The sequence below is a fragment of the Apodemus sylvaticus genome, chromosome 6 (genome assembly GCF_947179515.1).
Source record: "Apodemus sylvaticus chromosome 6, mApoSyl1.1, whole genome shotgun sequence".
NCBI lineage: Eukaryota > Metazoa > Chordata > Mammalia > Rodentia > Muridae > Apodemus > Apodemus sylvaticus.
In genome coordinates this window covers 3,480,459-3,501,414 of record NC_067477.1, presented here as the reverse complement: position 1 = coordinate 3,501,414, position 20,956 = coordinate 3,480,459, and the positions used below count along the sequence as shown (strand labels likewise).

Below are 20,956 nucleotides of genomic sequence, written 5' to 3'. Positions count from 1 at the left end.
CATCTGCTGACTCAGTTTGTCCTTATTATCCTATATAAAATTCCAAGAGAAAACCTGTTTGTTAAAATTGCTCCTGGCTTGTTCGTTTCTACACTTTCCAGTATGTTGCCGTGAGATACGCTTGCTCATATATCTGGCCTCTCAAATGGAACCGGAGTACCTTGTAGACAGAAGCTGCATCCACTTTGTCTTTGTTAATGTTGCTGCATAGGTCCTAGATGCAATCATTGGCTGAGGATGCGTGTGCAGAGTTCAGCTGCCAGCTCACTGCTCAGAGAGGTGGTCCATCTGCTGTGTGCCCATCACCAACATGTGACATACTTACTAATATTATTTCCCTTATGTTTGCAGCGTTGGAGATGGATGGGATACAGGGCACTGTGCATGCTAGGCCGGTGGTCTGGCACTAAGTTATGCCTCAACTCCTTATTTATTTTAGCAACCAGAGAAAACTTTTATCAACAATGATGATCAGCTTGCATAGCTCATTTGTTGAGAGTGACTCTCTTCTATGCTTTGTGTCTCCATGTTCCAGTTGTGAGGGTGAATATCATCTACTAAAATGCCAAGATGCCATTTTCACTAGTGAGTGTGTGTGTGTGTGTGTGTGTGTGTGCATAGGTGTGTATTTATGAAACTGGGCTTCCATAGTAATTAAAACATTTGAGTTTGTATTGGATATTTATGCCCATGAAGATCTGAGATGGCATCGTGATGCTGTAGCAGTGGGTGGTAGCTTGGTTGCATTCTGAGTGCCATGTGAAGGTCTGTAGGCATTGCCTGTGTGCTGATCTCTGCCTGTACTGTAAAGGCTGCCCCATGGCTCCCTTTCCCATTTGCCTTTTCTTCTGGGCTATACTGGCTCTCTGCTGTCATCCAGAATGGTGGGAAACAGGCCTGGGGGTGTGGCCAAGGTGTTTGTGAAGAACTTGATGGACCTGTCATGTGGTTTGTAAGAAAATCTGGCTGTACTCCTCCTGCACCAGCATGGTGGATTTGCTGCTTTTCAGAGGATCAGTGTAGGTACCAGCAGTTGCCTTCTAGCTATTGAGCATACTGGTGAGACCCTATGCACAACAGGGAGCACAAAAGAACACTGTGGAACTGGCCCAGAACACCTTTGAGACAGAGTAGTGGTCAGTGTTGGTAGCTCAGGAAACCCAGATTATAGACAGTTCAACTATTTCTATGAATAATGTTCAAAAAATGTTAGATACCATCTAAATGACCAATCTCATTGTAAGAAACTGAAAAATGGCTCAAGGTTATGACAGAAGTAGACCAGATATACTCTGTAAGTTCCATGCCAGGTGGTATTGCTTTTAAGTCCTTTGACTGTAGGTGATCTTAGAGGGCAGTGCATAGAGCAACTGTGACTCACAGGTTCAGAGGAATATTAAGGAAAGTGAGTAGAACTATGTTGTTTAATATTTAGAACTTGTTTACAAGCCCCAGATCCTGGGGTAGCTCATGGCTCTTGACTTTAAAATTTTTATATTATTTATCATTTCCTGTAGAATGCAAGCAATATAGTAACGAATGAAGTTACTGAGAGACCAGAGGAACTGTGGGGCATTGACTGTTGGGACCAGAGGGACTTGGGGGAGCACTGATTGAGAGGCTACAGCGGACTGGGGGGCAGTGACTGAGAGACAAGAACGACTAGGGGGACAATGGCTTCTAGAGACCAGAGGGACTGGGGGGGGCAGTGACTGCTGGGACCAGAGAAACTTGGGGGTTAGTGACTGAGAAACCAAAGGACAGGGGGCTGTGCATGCTGAGACAGAGGGACTGGGGGGCAGTGACTGCTGGGACCAGAGAAACTTGGGGGTTAGTGACTGAGAAACCAAAGGACAGGGGGCCGTGCATGCTGAGACAGAGGGACTGGGGGGTGGTGCCTGCTGAGCCCAGGGGGCAGGCTGAGCCCAGGGATCTTCAGGACCAGGGCAGGTCACTTGTCTCTCAGGCCCTTGGTCTTATCAATACAGTGAAAGAGATCAAGGAAAACATGCATATCTGCTTTCAGAGGCACTCATTAAAAGCTGCAATCATACTAAGTGAGGTAGCCCAGTCTCAAAAGATTAATCATGGTATGCACTCACTAATAAGTGGATATTAGCTTGGAAAACTGGAATATGCAAAACATAATCCACACTTCAAATGAGGTACAAGAAGAACGGAGGAGTGGCCGCTAGTTCTGGAAAGACCCAGTGTAGCAGTATAAGACAAAACCAGAACAGGGAAGTGGGAAGGGATGGGTGGGAGAACAGGGGGAGGGAAGGGGGCTTATGTGACTTTCGGGGAGTGGGGAACCAGAAAAGGGAAAATCATTTGCAATGTAAATAAAAAATATATCGAATAAAATTAAAAAAAAAAGCTGCAATCACTTCCCTTGCCCATCGCTTCCAGCCACCTGCACTGCCTTTCATATGCCAGCTGCCACTCCTCCAGCCTGGGAGGTTTCTTCCTCAAGGTGTGGAGTTGTTTGATCTCCATCTGTGTATGTAACTAGGTGTTCATCGGAACATAGTCCTGTCCTCTGCTGTTGGTGCTAATGAATGACCAACAGCCTGATGCAAGCTTCTTCATGGGGGCTGCTATGGGCAACTGGATGTGCTGGGGTCCATCCCTCTGGTGTAGGCACATGAAAGTGGTGTGAGGGGACGAGCTTTCCCTGAATTTGAGCTTCTGCTTTTATCCTGAGGTGCATGGGCACACAGTGTGTGTTGATTGCTGTCCATCCCAGAGGGAAGACATGGCTGCCTGTGGAAGACATGTAGGACGGGGCCCATTTGTTCTGAGATGCCTTTAAAATTATTACCCTTTAAAGTATCTGCTTATCTCAACATTACCTAGAATATTGGTTGACCGTTGGTCCCTATGAGCCAAATTGCTCACAGCTATGAACACTCTGATCTCAGGCCTTGAGGCAAGATTCATCTCTCTCATAGCTGTGCTGGTACTTGGACATGTCCATTTGTGACACAGCTGTTCTTCAGAGATCTCTGGGGCCCCCTCTCTGTTCAGCACAGGAGTAGGGGGATGTGAAAAGGTGAAAGATTGGCTTGTCACTGGAGTGCACAATTGACTTCTGTCTGTAAAGTATCCATAGAAGAAAATGGATAAAGACCTCGTATTGGCGGCATGGTATGGAACTGGACATGTATGACCCGCACTGTTCCCCTCACATTGCTCACTTCTCTAAGCCTAGGCTTTTTGTTGTCCCTGGGCTGAGGCCACATGACTGTGATGAGTGAGGACTGCTGAGCTTTCTAGTGTTTGGAATCAAATGGACTGAGGTATTAACGGCCTGTCTGCCATGTACAGAGTGATTAAAGTCAGTCACATGACCTCTTTGGGCACCATAGTTCTTACCAGTGGAGAGGGGGTCATGGCAAGTTACATCAGTTATGGCTATCTCAGGATTAAACAAGTTGAATGCCAGCAAATGTACCTACACATTCACATGTACATGCACATGCAGATACACGCACATGCTCATGTATGCACATGCATATGCATGCACATGCTCATGTATACACATGCATATGTACATAGGCACATGTACACACACATGCACAGATACACATGCATATACATGTGTATACATGTATGTGTACATGTATGTACATATACACACATGTACCTATACACACAGATTTCAAGATATGCCTCCAACCTATATAACTCTGTTGACCCTATTTTCTAAGCCAAATACTGGGAAACAAGTTATTAGGAGAAAGAAAGCAGATATTTAGGGGTAATGGTGTCCATGGATGGTACAGCTCTCAGAAAAGTACAGTATCTGTGAAGCAGGAGAGATATTATGCCTCACTGTGTCTACAGGACATAAAAAACAACCTTTGTTCTTCCAGGCTGAAAAACAAGTAAATGACAAACATACACATGCAACCTCCAGCCCCAGTGGCTGAGGAGCAGCAGAAATTCCTTCCTCATGTCCTAGAGGTAGAAAGTCCAAGATCAGGGCAGCAACAGGTTCTGCATATGGAGTAAGTTCTGTGTCCTCACAGGATATGTAAAGGATATCACTTGTACCTTTCAGAGGATACTAAGCCCGCTTATAAAGGTCTACCCTCATGACCATTTTCCCTCTTAAGGCCCAGCCACTAATGACCATGTTTAGGGTTAGGAACATGCTGCATGTGGTAATGGTGCTGTGAAAATATACATCCTCCCTTGGGCCCTCCTTATTACCCCATTTCTTTGGGTCAAGGATTAAAGCATAGTTGTCTTAAAGGCTATTTACACAATTGAGTACATATGTGTCTGTGTTACCTCACTCAGAATGATATCAAGTTCCATCTATTTGTCTGCAAAATTCATGATGTCTTTGACTTTAATAGTTGAATAGTATTCCATTGTGTAGATGTAGCACATTTTCTTATCCATTCTTCAGTTGAGGGACATCTAGGTTGTTTCTAGTTTCTGGCTATTATGAATAAAGCTGCCACGAACATAGTTGAGCAAGTGTGCCTGTGGTTTAGTGGGACATCTTTTGGGTATATGCCCAGGAGTGGCATGGCTGGATCTTGAGGTAGAGATATTCCCAGTTTTCTGAGAAACTGACAAATTGATTTCCAAAGTTATTGTGCAAGTTTGTCCTCCCACCAGAAATGGAGAAGTGTTCCCTTGCTCCACATCCTCACCAGCATGTGTTAACACTTTTTATCTTAGGCATACTGATGGTATAAAATGGAATCTCAGAGTCATCTTGATTTACATTTCCCTGATGACTAAGGAGATTCAACATTTCTTTGAGTGCTTCTCAGCCATCGAGATTCTTCTGTCAGGAATTCTATTTAGATCTGTACTCCATTTTAATTGGGTTATTTACTTTGTTGATGTCTACTTTCTTGAATTCTTTATATATTTTGGATATCAGCCCTATCAGGGTTGATGAATATCCTTTCCCAATCTGTAGGCTGCCATTTTGTCCTATTGATGGTATTCTTTGCCTTACAGAAGCTTTCAGTTTCATGAGGTCCCACTTATTAGTTGTTGACCTTACACTCTGAGCTATTGGTGCTCTGTTCAGGAAGTTGTCTCCTGTACCAATGAGTTCAAGGCTATTCCCCACATTCTGTTCTTTTAGATTTAGTGTATTAAGTTTACATTTTACATTGAGGTCTGATTCACTAGGACTTTATTTTTGTGCAGGGTGATAAATGTGGATTATTTGCATTCTTCTGCATACAGACATCCAGTTAGACCAGCACCATTTGTTGAAGATGCTTTTTTACATTGTATAGTTTTGCCTTCTTTGTCAAAAGCCAAGTGTCTGTTGGTGTGTGGGTTTATTTCAGGATCTTTGATTCAATTTCATTGATCAATTTGTACCTTCTTATACTAATACCATGCAGTTTTCTTATCACTATTGCTTTGTAGTACAGATTGGGATTAGGGATGGTGATACTTCCCAAAGTTCTTTAATTGTTCAGGATTATTTTCTGTAGTAGGAAGAAACTTGGCACTATCAATATGTACCCCTCTTCAAAAGTAGCTGGGGGAGATGTGTTCATAGCCCTCGTGGTTCTGAAGGAGCTAGGACTTTACTCCTGCTGGCTCATACAGGGAGGGACAATGGATATGGGTTTAGCCTTCAGGGACTCTAGAGTGTCTAGACAGAAAGTGACTCTAACAAAACAGGCAGGGTCAAGAGGGTCACCTGGAAGAAGATACCAAGGGTGAAAGTGAAGTGTAGCCTAGAAATTAGGAAATATGGATAAAAGAGATACTCAGATGGTTAACAAGGTAGGGCCAGGAAGTTCTGTATAACAGGAATCCCTATATTGTTTGAATAGTAATGATCCCCATAGACTCAGATTTGAATGCTTGGAGTGGCACTACTAGGAAGTATGGCCTTGTAGGTGTGGCCTTGTTGAAGGAAGTATGTCACTGGGGGATAGGCCCAGTCTCTGTCTCCATCTCTGTCTCTGTCTCTCTGGCTATCTCTGTCTTTGTCTGTCTGTCTGGCTGGCTGGCTCTCTCTCTGTCTTTGTCTGTCTGTCTGTCTGTCTGGCTCTCTCTCTCTCTCTCTCTCTCTCTCTGTGTGTGTGTGTGTGTGTATGTGTGTCTGTTTGTCTCTCTCTCCCTCCCTCTTATCTGTTTCTGCTGCCTGCCAATCCAGATGTAGAACTATTTGCTCCTTCCCAGCACCCTGTCTGCCTGCATGCCACCATGCTTCCTGTATTGATGATAATAGACTAAACCCCTGAAACTGTAAGCCAGCCCAAATTAAAGGTTGCCACGGATATGATGTCTCTTCACAGCAATGCAAACCCTAACCAAGACAGGTCATTATTGGACTCACTGACCTGAAGTTGGGTTCCATTCCTGGTTACTAATGCTGCAGATAGGACTCTATCTAAGTCTGAGTCCCTGTGAAGGGGGTCTCTGTTCTGATCACTGACTCAGTAAATGAGTGGTTATGCTCATCACTGACCTGTGGTTGGGTCCCTGTCCTGGTCATTGACCTTACAAATGAGAGTCCCTGTCTTGTGGATGGGTCCCAGACCCTGCAAAGAGGTTCATATCTAAGTCATTGTATCATTCTGGTCACTCCTACAGAAGGTCTCCATTCTCATCACTGACTCTGGGAATGGGTTTCTGCCTTGGTTACTTATTCTGCAGAGCGATCTCTGTTGAGTGATAGAACTTTTCATGGGATATACTACACACACACACACACACACACACACAGAGAGAGAGAGAGAGAGAGAGAGAGAGAGAGAGAGAGAGAGAGAGAGGGAGGGAGGAGGGGAATCAATGGAAGAACAAATTATGAATACTACCAAAGTTCATCTTGGTGAGCTGTGAGTTTTATTGAGGTTATTTACAGAAATATGGAGCTAGAATGACTTAAAGACAGATGCATCTCCAAAGTTCACCAAGCTGGAAACCAGGAGCAACATTGCACAGCCTATAGGTTGGAGAGTATCCTTTCCAAGTGGTGCTGGTCTAAACCTCTTCCAGGTGACTAGGCTGTTTCTTCTTCCATGGAGCTGGTCTAAGAGTCTTCTTTGTAGCTTGTCTTTTCTGAGAGTCTTCTTTATAGCTCAGCCCTGTTCCTTTCAGATGGACAGCTTTTAGTGTATTTGGTCAGTTCTAGGAGAACTTCCTGAAGCTATTTTAAGTTGTTTTCTTTACTGCTTCTCTGCAGAATGGAATATTTCAATCTTAGATGGAACTTTTATACAACAGACTCTGTCTTTGTCATCCACCCTGTAGATAGCCGCCATTGTGATCAGTGGATGAGCCCTTTTTATTTATATGAGTCCTTATTACTTATCCTATAGATAGGGTCTCTGACCATGTCTACATGCAGAAGGTTCTTATCCTGGTTATTGATCTTGGGATAGGTCTTTGAATAGTCAGGGACTTGTGAGAGTCTCTGTTCTGTAATAGCTCTGCAAGTGGGTCCTGTGCTGGTCATAATGACCCTGCAGATGTGTTCTTGTCCTGACAACTGACCCTGAAAGATTCTTCTCCAGGTCACTGACCCTGTTAGTTTATGAAAATGCAAGTGTGTGCATGTGTGCGTTTCTATGCTTGGTTGTGGTGATGTGTACATGCACTGTACAGGTATATGTGAGCATGTTTGTTCACACTAAACACATGCAAGTTACTTCATTTATATTTCATGACAAGAGGGTAGAATCCTCCCGAGCACCTTGCTGTCCTTGTTGTATTCTGGTCAGCATTGGCATCCTTACGCCAAACAGAACTCCAGCACCTGTGACATCTGTCTGGATTGGAAATCTGGTCATCCAGATGTGGCCATGAGGCATTACTATTGTTGCTTCTTCTTCACTGACCACTTGAGTGAGCATATGTGGCTGAGGACCTCGAATGATGGGCTAGTTTTTAAAATGCAACTGCCAGAGTCACTGCAGGCGGCTGGGATGGTCCCTGGGTCTGAGGCTTGGGGCCAGGTTTCCCAGGGAACCAAGTTCTGCTGCTGTGCTTTGGTGCTGGGTTAACTTTCTGAATTATCTGGGCATTGTGGCTTCCCATTACATACTGGGGTAATGTCCAGATACAGCCAGTGGTTCCTCCTGAGCAAGTATATGTGGTGCTTTACTGGGTACAGTATTTCTATAACCTGAATGCACACCATAGGCTATAATTTTGTATCATGGAAAGAAGCAAGTGGGGTATCTGCCCTAGCACTAGTGAATGTCACTTGTGCATGGCAGGAATTCTACTTATGGTTTTTGCAAGGTTCTTGCCTTCTCCATAATGATCTCAACACAACCTCCAGTGAAATCTTGGCAAAGACTATAACTGCAACTTCTTTCCTGCCCCCTCTCACTTATGAATAGAGAATGCAGTTCTGGTGATATCGAGGAAGGTGAGATCCAATGAGTCTTTGTGCATTCAGTTTACCAAAATAACCTTACAGATCATTAGACAGGTTGATGTACTTGCTGTGAGGATTTGTCTAAGCTGCTTCTCTCACAGTGAAACCAGAGGAAGATGTGGTACTAAGTGCCACATCTGTAGGCCTCCCTGAAGAGCTAATGGAGAAAGGTAACAAGTCAGATGAAAAATAAAATAGGTAAAATTATTAGCAAGAGCAGACACTGAGATTAAGTTACTATAGAAGTACAGAACTCATTTAGCTTGGAACTTTTGACTAACATAACAGGCACAGTGAAGGCAGATCCTTCAGCCCATGGACAGAGGTGACCCATCATTTATATAGAGGTAGAAAGATGTTCCATCCCTTATGATTTCTCTGTGGGTCTCCACATTGGATGATGTGTGACCATATCCTCATCAGATGCACAGTGAGGCCTGTGTGTGTATCTTAGGATGTCTTTCCATTCAGGCCTGAGGCCTTCTGGGTGGATCTGGGGGAACTCAGGTCATATTGTTTGCCTATAATTCCTCAAAGTTTGACTTGATGTTTCTGAGTCTGTTCTCTGAAAGAGCATGCAGTCACCAGAAGTAGAAGATTATCATCAACAGAAACTCTTCCTGTCCCCCATGTGTGCCTATTCTGTGAAAGAAGTTGGTAATAAAAGTGACTGGGGAAAACAAACCAGTTCTGTGAGTGTAAGCAGGGTTGGGAAATGGGTTTAGCCCAGCCATAGAAAGAACACAACACATGTCTGTCTGTCTGGTTGGCTCCTCAGAAAATCCTTATGCAGCAAGACATCTGCCATGAAGCAGAGACTTTTAAGAACTGGGGACATCCCAAGCTGAATTCTAGAGCACATCAACCTGACATTGTGGTCAGCAGTTATTGTTTCTACTGACCACAAGTTTGGGTCAACTCCGCTGGGGCTATGGGCACTGTGGAGAGGTACTGTAGAGGAGCATCATGGCAGAGCAATCATGGGAGGACAGTGTGGCAGTATGGTAGAGCCACTGTGGAGGGGAAAAGCTGTAGGTTTTACTTGTTTGTGGCTTTCTCTGTACAATAGGACACATTGTCCTCTGTATTTTCTAGGTTGACAAAGGTACTTAGACATCTCAAGGTGCTTGCTATACTTAAGCTTCTTTCTGCCAGTCACAGGGCTCTGTCTAAGGTGAACAGATATACTTTGCATCAGGATAGTACTGGGAAAATGTGTCTCTTCCAATTAAAGTTGAACAGTTTTCTTTAGCTACACTCCAGAAGGGACTGTTGTGAACAAAAGAGAAATCATTCCCTCCATGACCTGGAGTCTGCAGATGGCCACCCTGTGTGGCAAGTGCTAGTCTCTGAATTAGTCCTTTATGTGAACCAAAAAAGGTAATTACAATGTGTGACAGTCTACCTCAAAAGTGTATTCCAAACTGGACTCTTTGCTCAAAAAGCACTGCATTAATTAGAAGGTGTGGCTTTAAGATATGACAGCAGTCTGTCATTACAGACAAAGGGAGAACCAAGCACAGTAGTGCTCAGCGAGACCATAACCCTGCCCACATTGCTTCCTGCCCATGTCCCTTCCAGCATAGCCACTGTTCACCCAGGGAGGGTCTTTCCTTCAATCCTGAAGGCATCTGCAAGTCAAAGATTCTATCTCCAGGACATTCTCACGTGTGGAGAATTAATCCCAAATGTGACTGGCACTTTGCAGTTAGTTGTTAGTCACATTTCACATGAAAACTGTGAGTTACAGGGGCCAAGAATGGAGCTCAGGGGGAGAGTGCCTAGTATGCATAAGGCCCTAGATTCCATCCCCAGGCCCGAAGCCTGTGGATTACAAAATGTGATATGTAAGGGATGGTCTGGAAAAGCTGGAAAAGCACATGTACATAGTTCACTGTGCCAGGGCCATAGTCCCATACTTCCCATCTGCATTTCCTGCAGTGCACTTTTCTGGGTGTTTCTGAGTTCCCGTACTCTCTGGCGCTATCTGAGCTCTGCTCTGTCTTACCTCATTAGCAGATAGGACCTTGCAAGAGGACTTCCTGCTCCCTGCAGATGGAATGTCAAGTTCTTGCTTTGCCTTTCTATTTCTGTAGATGGTGTGTTTGGAAGATGCCAAAAGGTTCCAGCAATGGACACTTACCGATATGAGGTGTCACCAGGAGCCCTGCTTCACCTGAGGGCCACCTTACAGAAGCTCTCCCGTACAGGTAGGCAGAGTGACCATTTCCTGTCTCAAGCTATATATGGATAGTGCGAGCTGGGGTTCTGGTGTCCAGGCAAGGCTTGCAAGGCCTGCACTAGGGAAAGCTGTGCATGGGTATCTGGACTAAGGATAGGAGCTATGGCCTGTTGTGTGTGTGTGCAGAAAAGAGAGAACCTGCAGCAATTTAGAGGCATTACAGTGGTCAGGACAGTCACTAATGTCACTAATGTCATTCAACCTGAGAGTCCTACTTGGTTCCAATGCATCTAACATGTTGTTTCAGGATACTTGTCATTGTATTAGTTTCTGGGCTCCTAAGAAAATAAACTTTAAATGTATAACTACTGATGTTTTTATAGATATTATATATATACATACATAAGCACAAGACACCACCAAACCAAATTCTTAGCACAAAGGAGATTCTTTGTCATTACTGGTAATGGAGGGTCAGTCTGACATGGCCCCCTGACAGGCAGGAGATGCTATCCATATAAAAAGTGTAGGTAGAAGTAGCAGAGAGGGTGATGGGAGGGGAAATTTCAAGCATTTTTGGACAAGAGTGTAGAGAATCTGTGGGATGTTGAGGATAAATATTGAGGGATTGAGGGAAGGACAGGTAAGAAGTTTGGAGGGATAGGATCTGAGATGGTGGAAGGGATTGGAACCCTTTGTAAATTAGGGGTTGAGGGAGATATTGGTGGGAATTGATTTTGAGAGATATCAATAGATTGTGAGAGGGGATCAATAGATTGTCAGAGGGATCAATAGTTTGTGATAGGGGATCCCAGAGATTTTGTTAGAGGCTGTGGCAAGAGTGCATAGACCAGGAGGTTGCCCTGAATGGTGTCATGTGCAGTTTTGGAGAGGTGAGAGACAGGGGCAAAGGTTGATCCTATGAAATGTTTATGTGCTTTGGAAGTGTAAGGATGGAAAGGTTTGTATGGATCTGGGAGGCAGAGGGCTGGAGAATGTTTTACATTGAAGGACTTATTTGTGGATAAGAGGAAGGAAGAGATCCAGAAGTGGCTTGCTATGAGGATGTCCCAGAAGTGAGCATTTAGGGATCTACAAGCAGAGAAATTGGCCATGAAGGCAGAGACAAGGAGTAAAGATGAGTGAAGTGGCCTAGAGTGAGGAGTCTCTGGGTTGGCTGAGAGAGGATTCAAGATAGGGGACTTGAGGGCAGAAGAGTTGAGCTTTGGAAGGGGCGACCCAGTACTCCTGGAGCCAAGGAAATCGAGGAGTAAGTCAGAGTCAGATTGGCTGTTGGTGAGAAAAAAGGAGGTCATCTACACCCTGAAGTAGGCAGGAGGGAAGAGGGGAATGCAGGCCTAGTCTGTAGGGAATGCCCAGTCTAAGAGACGAGGACCATCTCTGAATCCCTGGGAGAGAACAGTCCAGGTTAGTTGAAGGGATTGCTGGGTATCAGGATCTGTCCAAGTAAAGGCAAAAGATCTTGAGAATGAGTATCTAGGGGTATTGAGAAAAAAATACATATTTTGGGTCTAGGGCTAAAAAGTGAGTAGTGTTGCCTGCAATATAGGATAGGATGGTATAAGAAAGAGTTAGGTATCACAGTGTGAATAGGGATATCAACAACATCAATGGAGTTTGAGGCCTTGGAGGCTAGTTAAGGGTAGGGGATATTTGGGGTTTGGAAATGTAGGTGGAAAGATCTTTGATACTGTTATAAAGAGGCTTATGATGTGCAGCAAGACAAGGGGAGGTTGTATCTCACATGGTGGGACTGATTAGAGATGGAAGAAGGGGATAAGAGAGATTTGGGGATTGTAGAGAAAGTGTGTGTGTGTGTGTGTGTGTGTGTGTGTGTGTGTGTGTGTGTGAAAGAAATGGAAGGAAACAAGAGTATCCTGGTAGCTGTTTCCATGGTAGAAGGTAAAATTCATACCAATTTTGTAAAGAATATCCATTCCTAGCAAGAGAATGAGATATGAGGGTATGAGAAGGAAGGGGTGAGAAAATGAAAAGTCTTTGAAGGAACAAATTAAGAGAGAAGTCTGGAGGGGTCTGGGGACTGACCATATACTCTCATGAGGTAGAAAGGTGAGTGGGATCCCAGAATTCTCTCAGGAGTGAGAAAGTAGCCTGGTATCTAAGAGAAATGTGATGTGGTGACCTGACAGAAACACTGAGGCCCTAAGCTACGGGAGCGTCATTGGAGTAGGTTTAGTTAGGTCAATAGCAGATCCTGGCCCTTATCAGTCCTAAGGTCCCAGGCCCAAGAGGTTCAGGTGTGTGCTGGAAGTCTGAATGAACTTGGGGAGGCTCTGCCCTGGGGGTATTCCAGTGCCCAATGGCCCTGTATGTACACTTTTGGCATGGCGGAGTAGACCTGTGAGGATTTGGACTGACAGGTCCAGTGGTCTTTCTTATCAAATTTAAACAAGGTCCTAGAGGCTCCTTCTGATCTGGCATTCTTCTCATTTGCTGGAGGGCCTTAGCCAAGCGTTACTAATTGTGTTTCTGGTTGTGCTTACTATGGTTGTAAAAGACTTTGATTACCAGGGCCAGGACCTCAGCCTGGACTGTAAGTGGGACTCACTGTAAGAGTTTAAGTTAGACTTTATGCCTGGGTATGACTGGGCAAAAATGTAGGTCATACGGAGTCGTTGACCATCTGGGGATAACATAGAGGTCATGAAAGGTAAGGCAGGACTGGGTTAGACAGTGGAACAGCTTGTTGAAGGTGACGGAGTCTGAGGTAAAAGACCCCAAATGTTTTCAACCTGGACAAGTTCACTAAGGGAGAAGGGGACATAAAAACAAGTAGTGCCTTCCACACCTGCTGCTTCTCTGAGGGGCAGGATGGAGGCAGGGGGCTGAGAGCAGTTTCACTAGAGTGAATGTGAAGAGGTTTGAAAACAGGCAGTGGTGGTGGGGACTTAGAGCAAACTGGATTGAGCAGAGGTGGCATCTGATGACACAGGCTGGCTTTTCTGGTCTTGGTGAAACCCAGGTGGATAGTGAAGTGGGGAGGGTGGTAGATTGTTGGGAAGGCAAGTGATGAGGAGGGATGTGGTATTGTTCATCAGTTGAACTGAAGGACAGAGTTTCAGTTTTAGGAGCAGAAGTGCCAGGGGAGGGGCTGAGGACTTAAGAGCATGGAGGGTATAGGGTGATGAGCAGGAGGCATTCAAGGAAAGCCTGAAGTAGAGAAAGGGAAAAGCAGAGACTTGCAGAATCACTTTACAAAGGTTGTACAGATCCTGAGTAATGTTAGCATTCAGAGAGCCACTAGGCAGCCATTTAGACTGGTTATCTAGTGATAGAGGGACCATGGCTGGTACTACAGTGGATGAGCTTAGGAGATGTGATAGTTGAGAATTTGGAGCCACTGGGCAGTCATTTAGATTGGTTATCTAGTGATAGAGGGACCACGGCTGGTACTACAGTGGATGAGCTTAGGAGATGTGATAGTTGAGAATTTGGTCATTTGAAATTCTGGAGGAGACACCCTAAAATCAAGTCAATTGGAATGGAAGGGGCAGACCCCATCACCCTTAGTGGTCAGTGGGCCAAGGTCAAGAGACCAGATATCCTCTGTATCTAGAAAGGCCAAAACCAGGATCTCTGGGACAGGGGGTTATCACCCAGACACCATCATCAAGAGAAAGACACCAGTGGATCTGAGGTCTGAGAGACTGAGAATTTTGGGACTGGTCAACAGGTATTTAGGAGGAGAGAGGGCTCTGTATTGGGGAGGTCCTCTACTAAACCAGACTTGACAAAATGTACCTAGCCAGTCTGTGGGAGTCCACTATAATGAGTGAAGGTTATGGCAGGTTGCAATATCCCCTATCCAATAGGACAGAATGGCGACACAAGACACTTGATGGCTGTTACCCAATAACAGCCTGGGGACTGCTTAGGATAGCTAAGGTGGGGGACTTACCAATTAGCAGATGTTGGATGACAGAATCTTGCATCAGAAGGTCTGGGGTATGTAAAACAGTTGTGTGTGAGGGTAATTCTGAATGCTTGTGAGATAATTCCAAGAAAACAAGTATTGGCCCATGGCTTTATAGATCAGGGAACTTGTCACAAATACAGGAAGAAGTATTTCTTTTGCTTTTCTTTAAAACTATTGCTAAAAACCCAACATATTTTGGTTATAGGATAAGGAGAAATCCAGCTGATGTTGAAATGAAGTTTTGTGCCTGCTGTCTAGCCTTCATAGTTCTGGAAGATTTTTGTAGTGTTCTGGGAGAGAATTATCACTAATAGTTCTGCACATCTATGGACACAGGTTACTAATAATATCTGCATGCCAATATATGCTGTCTGGTGTAATAATGCCATTTCTAATAGGATCCAACCAGCTGCTTTCTGATTGGATTTAAGGCCTACTCCATAAGGAGGAGACTGATGCTTAATTCTGCAAGTCGAGGCCAAAGCTCATGGCTGCTGAGGTCACAGGGCATAGGGAAAAGAGCAGAGGCCACTGTTACTGCTAAATTTATGTGGTGCATTCCAAATACTTGTTTATGCCCATAGTTTATTGATACTGTCATATCCGATCAGGATCGTGGACTTTTGCAGTAGGCAGTGGTTACAAAGGAGGCTTATAACAAGCCACTGTTGTTGTGACATAGTAGATTGTCTTTTATGGGTCGCTATGGCACCCATAAAAGTGTGTTGCTGGTTAACATAATGGCACTTACTGGAAAAGAGTGGGGTCCTATACATTTGACATAGAAACATGTTGGAGGACCCTGAAGAGGCTGAGCATTTTGAATCTTAAGATTCTTGAGGGTTTATGTCACCTAGGGAAGTAGTCTTCCATTCCTTAGCAGAGAATGCAGCCCCACTTCCATCCCCTGCAGAAATGCTTCTCTCACCATTTACTGTGGGATTTAATCATTAATTGTTGAGTAGACAGTGACCTCCCCTGAAGGAAACGCCAACCAAGAAAATTCTGATATCTCTTGGGGTCTACCAATAGTTACCAATAGACCTATAACCAGGCTAAGGCTGAACAGGCTGCTAGAGGGGAGGCAGAAAGTATTGTCTATGAGGAGGAGAACCGTGTTTCTAAGGAGTATAATGAGTCTGCTAACTCATTCAAGCAGAAGTCTAAGGAATATGCGTAGGAAGGGGTTTTAAGGGTGTGTGTAATGCTGGAAGGAACATAAAACTGGGCCAGGCTGAGTTATTTGATATTGGCCACAGAATGGAGAGTCTAGATTTAATATGGAAGCTTGAATAGTTTTAAAAGCTGTCAAAAGTTTATATGATTGATTGGTTCAAGACTGTGTCAAAAGATGGCCTCCTAAAAGGGAGCAGGATTAGTCTGATATATCTCAACTTAGTGTTGATGAAGGGAGTTTTTAAGTCTCAGGAAAATTGAAATGTTGGACTGGGTATGCTGTGTAAAACCTAATTCTTCTCAATGGAAGGCCCAGAAGACATGACCTTCATTAATTCTCCAAGATAAAAAACCGATGTGAGGGGCACCAGCATGTTTTCAGAGTTTTGTCATTTCCCTGTTCCTTGAGACAGATCTTATGGTTAGAGATACTGTTTCTTAATTGGCTGGATTAGATGCAATGGTTTGATTGGGATGTGGAGTAGCAGAGGTCAGGTGACAGCACTGAAACACCATGGGCAAGGTGAGTAAGTATATTTATTATAATTGGTTTCACCTGAAAAGCAATGCTTATAATAACCTAACTTGAAATAGGCAGCACAGGAAAAGTGATTTTTATGATGGAATGATTTGTGTGGACCTTTGGGACTAGCTAATCAATTATTGTATTTCCAGGAATGAAATAGATAAAAGGTCTACTATATTTTTGTCCAATCTGTATAAGCAGAAAATTCTTGACAAAGAAAGGTTATATTGATTCATAGTAATAGGATATCTAAAACAATTTTCAGATCTGAGCCAGTTTTTAGACCTAGATACTTTAAATAAAGTGATTACCAGGTCCCTCTGAGGAAGAACCTTGCTAAAATACCTGTTAGCCTTTCTTCCATCCTTCCTCAGGGGATCTATGGCCTTTTACAAATGCACCAGGGAAAAGGAAATACTGAGGTTTTTTCAGGATTTATTGAATACAGACTCTAAATTGACACTCTTTCTGGAAGACTACAAAAACATTGTGGTCCTCCAGTAAAACGAGGGGCTTATAGACATCAAGTGATCAGTGGAGTTTTGGTTAAAGTTTGGCATACAGTGGGTGCAGTGGTTCCCTGAACATTATTTCTCCAATCTCAGAATGGGAAGTTGGAGCAGTTACACTTAGAAGGCAGAATTACCACAGTGGTGTTGTGACCTGTGGAGTAAGGGATGTTATGACTGGAAAGGCCAAATGGAAGCCCTTGGTGTTGCCTTTACTAAGGAAAAGAGTAAACCAAAAATAATGTCACATCCCTGGAGGAATCACAGAAATCAGTGCCACAATCAAGGACTTGAATGATGAAGGGGTGGTTGCTTTCACCAAATATTGCTTTAACTCTCCATTTGGCCTTTACAGTACATAGATGGATCATGGAGAATTATAGTTGACTATTTAAAATCAAGCAGTGACTCACTTTGTAGCTGCTATATCAAATGTGGTGTCATTATTTGAACAGAAAAACACATCTCCCTGTACATGGGATGCCACTATTGATCTAATAAATACCTTTTTCTTTTTTTCTTTTTTCTTTTTTTATTTATTAGATATTTGCTTTATTTACATTTTAAATGATATTGCCTTTCCTTGTTACCCTCCCAAAACCCCCTATCCTCTTCCCCTCCCCTTCCCCCCCAATTTCCTAACTAGAGTTGCTCTATTCTGGGGAATCAAGCCTTCACAAGACCAATGGCCTCTCCTCTCATTGATATCTGAAATGGTCATCTTCTGCTACATATGTAGCTGGAGCCATGGATCCCTCCATGTGTACTCTTGGGTGGGTGGTTTAGTCCCTGGGAGCTCTGGGGGTCCTGGTTGGTACATATTATTGTTCTTCCTGTAGGGCTGCAAATCTCTTCAGCTCCTTGGGTCCTTTCTCTAGCTGCTCCATTGGGGGAACCTATGCTCATTCTATTAGTTGGCTGTGAGCAATCGGTATTTTGATCTACTTTCCAATAAGGATCAAAGTATCCAAACTTTGGTCTTCCTTCGTCTTGAGCTTCTTGTGGTCTGTGAGTTGTATCTTGGGTATTCTGAGCTTTTAGATTAATCTACACTTATCAATGAGTACATACCATGTGTGTTCTTTTGTGATTGGGTTACCTCACTCAGGATGATATTTTCTAGTTCCATCTATTTGCCTAAGAATTTCATGAATTCATTGTTTTTAATAGCTAAGTAGCACTCCATTGTGTAAATGTACCACATTTTCTGTATCCATTCCTCTGTTGAGGGACATCTGGGTTCTTTCCAGCTTCTGGCTATTATAAATATGGCTGCTATGAACATAGTGGAGCATTTATCCTTATTACATGTTGGAGCATGTAATATAATTGGAAATTTATAATTGGAAAATTATGTCCAATTTTCTGAGGAACTGCCAAACTGATTTCCAGAGTAGTTTTACCAGCTTGCAATCCCACTAACAGTGGAGGAGTGTTCCTCTTTCTCTACATTCTCTCCAGCATTTGCTGTCCCCTGAGTTTTTGATCTTGGCCATTGTGACTGGTGTGAGGTGGACTCTCAGGGTTGTTTTGATTTGCAGTTCCCTGATGATTAAGGATGCTGAACATTTATTTAGGTGTTTCTCATCCATCTGGTATTCCTCAGTTGAGAATTCTTTGTTTAGTTCTGTACCCCATTTTTAATAGGGTTATTTGGTTTTCTGGAGTCTAATTTTTTGAGTTATTTGTGTATATCGGATATTAGCCCTCTATCAGATGTAGGATTGGTAAAGATCTTTTCCCAATCTGTTGGTTGCTGTTTTGTCCTATTGACAGTGTCCTTTGCCTTAAAATTGCTTTGCAATTTTATGAGGTCCCATTTGTCAATTCTTGATCTTAGAACATAACTATTGGTGTTCTATTCAGGAAAATTTCACCTGTGTCCATGTGCTCCAGGTTCTTCCCCACTTTCTCTTTTATTAGATTCAGTGTATCTGGTTTTATGTGGAGGTCCTTTATCCACTTGGACTTGAGTTTGGACAGGGAGATAAGAATGGATCAATTTGCATCCTTCTACATGTTGACTGCCAGTTGACCCAGCACCATTTGTTGAAAATGCTGTCTTTTTTTCAGTGGCTGGTTTTAGCTCCTTTGTCAAAGATCACTTGACCATAAATGTGAGCGTTCATTTCTGGGTCTTCAGTTCTATTCCCTTGATCTACCTGCCCGTCACTGTAACAATACCATGCAGTTTTTATCACTATTGTTCTGTAGTATAACTTGAGGATGGTGATTCTGTAGTGTAACTTGAGGATAGTGATTCTGCCAGAAGTCCTTTTATTGTTGAGAATAGTTTTTGCTATCCTGGATTTTTTGTTATTCTAGATAAATTTGGAAATTGATCTTTCTAACTCTATGAAGAATTGAGTTGTAATTTTGATGGTGATTGTATTGAATCTGTAAATTAGGCAAGATGGCCATTTTTATCATATTAACCCTGCCAATCCATGAACGTGGGGGAATCTTTCCATATTCTGAGATCTTCAATTTAGTTCTTCAGAGACTAGAAGTTCTTCTTGTCATACAGATCTTTCACTTGCTTGGTTAGAGTCACACCAAGATATCTTATGTTATTTGTGACTATTGTAAAGGGTGTCATTTCAATAATTTCTTTCTCAGCCTCTTTATCCTTTGAGAAGAGGAAGGCTATTGATTTGTTTGAATTAATTTTATATCCAGCCACTTTGCTGAAGTTGTTTATCAGGTTTAGGAGTTCTCTGGTGGAGTTTTTGGGGTCACTTTTCTATACTATCATATCATCTGCAAATAGTGATACTTTGACTTCTTTCTTTCCAATTTGAATCTCTTTGACCTCCTTTTGTTGTTTAATTGCTCTGGCTTGGACATTGAGAACTCTATTGAACAGGTAGGGAGAGAGTGGAAACCTTGTCTAGTCCCAGATTTCAGTGGGATTGATTCTAGTTTCTCTCCAGTTAGTTTGATGTTGGCTACTGGTTTGCTGTATATTGCTTTTACTATATTTAGAAATGGGCCTTGAATTCCTGATCTTTTCAAGACTTTTATCATGAAGAGATGTTGGATTTTGTCAAATGCTTTCTTTGCATCTAATGAAATGATCATGTTGTTTTTTTTCTTTGAGTTTGTTTACATAGTGGATTACATTGATGGATTTCCATATATTGAACCATCCCTGCATCCCTAGGATCAAGCCTACTTGATCATGGTGGATAATTGTTTTGATGTGTTCTTAGATTTGGTTGGCAAGAATTTTATTGAGTATTTTTGCATTGATATTCATAAGGGAAATTTGTCTAAAGTTCTCTTTCTTTGTTGGGTCTTTGTGTGGTTTAGGTATCAGAGTAATTGTGGCTTCACAAAACAAGTTGGGTAGTGTTCCATCTGTCTATTTTGTGGAATAGTTTGAAGAGTGTTGGTATTATATCTTCTTTTAAGGTCTGATAAAACTCTGCATTGAACCTATCTGGTCCTGGGCTTCTTTTGGTTGGGAGACTATTAATGACTGCTTCTATTTCTTTAGGGCTTATGGGATTGTTTAGATCATTTATCTGATCCTGATTTAACTTTGGTACCTGGTATCTGTCTAGAAAATTGTCCATTTCCTCTAGATTTTTCCACTTTTGTTGAGTATAGGCTTTTGTAATAGGATCTGATTATTTTTTGGATTTCCTTAGTATCTGTTGTTATGTCTCCCTTTTCATTTCTGATTTTACTGATTTGGATACTCTCTCTGTGCCCTCTTGTTTGTTTGGCTAAGGGTTTATCTCTCTTGTTGATTTTTTCAAAGAACCAGCTCCTGGCTTAGTTGATTCTTTGTATAGTTCTTTTTGTTTCTACTTGGTTGATTTCAGCCTTGAGTTTGATTATTTCCTGCCATCTACTCTTCTTGGGTGTATTTGCTTCTTTTTCTTCTAGAGCCTTCAGTTGTGCTGTGAAGCAGTTAGTGTGTGCTATTTCCAATTTCTTTTTGGAGGCACTCAGAGCTATGAGTATTCCTTTTAGCACTGCTTTCATTGTGTCCCATAAGTTTGGGTATGTTATGCCTTCCTTTTCATTAAATTCTAAAACATCTTTAATTTCTTTCTTTATTTTGAGAAATAAAAATATTATTTAATTATAAATTATTATAAATCAAATTATTGTTGAGTAGAATGTTGCTCAGTTTACATGTGTAGGGGGGCTTTCTGTTGTTTTGTTTTGTTTTGTTTTGTTTTTTTGTTAATGAAGACCAGGTTTAGTCTGTGGT

The 20,956-nt window shown here is 42.6% G+C and overlaps 1 protein-coding gene across 1 annotated transcript in view; it reads left to right on the top strand.

The window, feature by feature from the left end:
• The window catches only part of Ptprn2 (protein tyrosine phosphatase receptor type N2), a 756,234-nt gene that overhangs the window by 197,148 nt on the left and 538,130 nt on the right, over positions 1-20,956 (top strand). Inside the window, exon 3 of the mRNA XM_052184845.1 lies at positions 10,477-10,590. Coding sequence (XP_052040805.1) covers positions 10,477-10,590 — 114 coding nt within the window. The remainder of the gene's footprint in view (positions 1-10,476; positions 10,591-20,956) is intronic.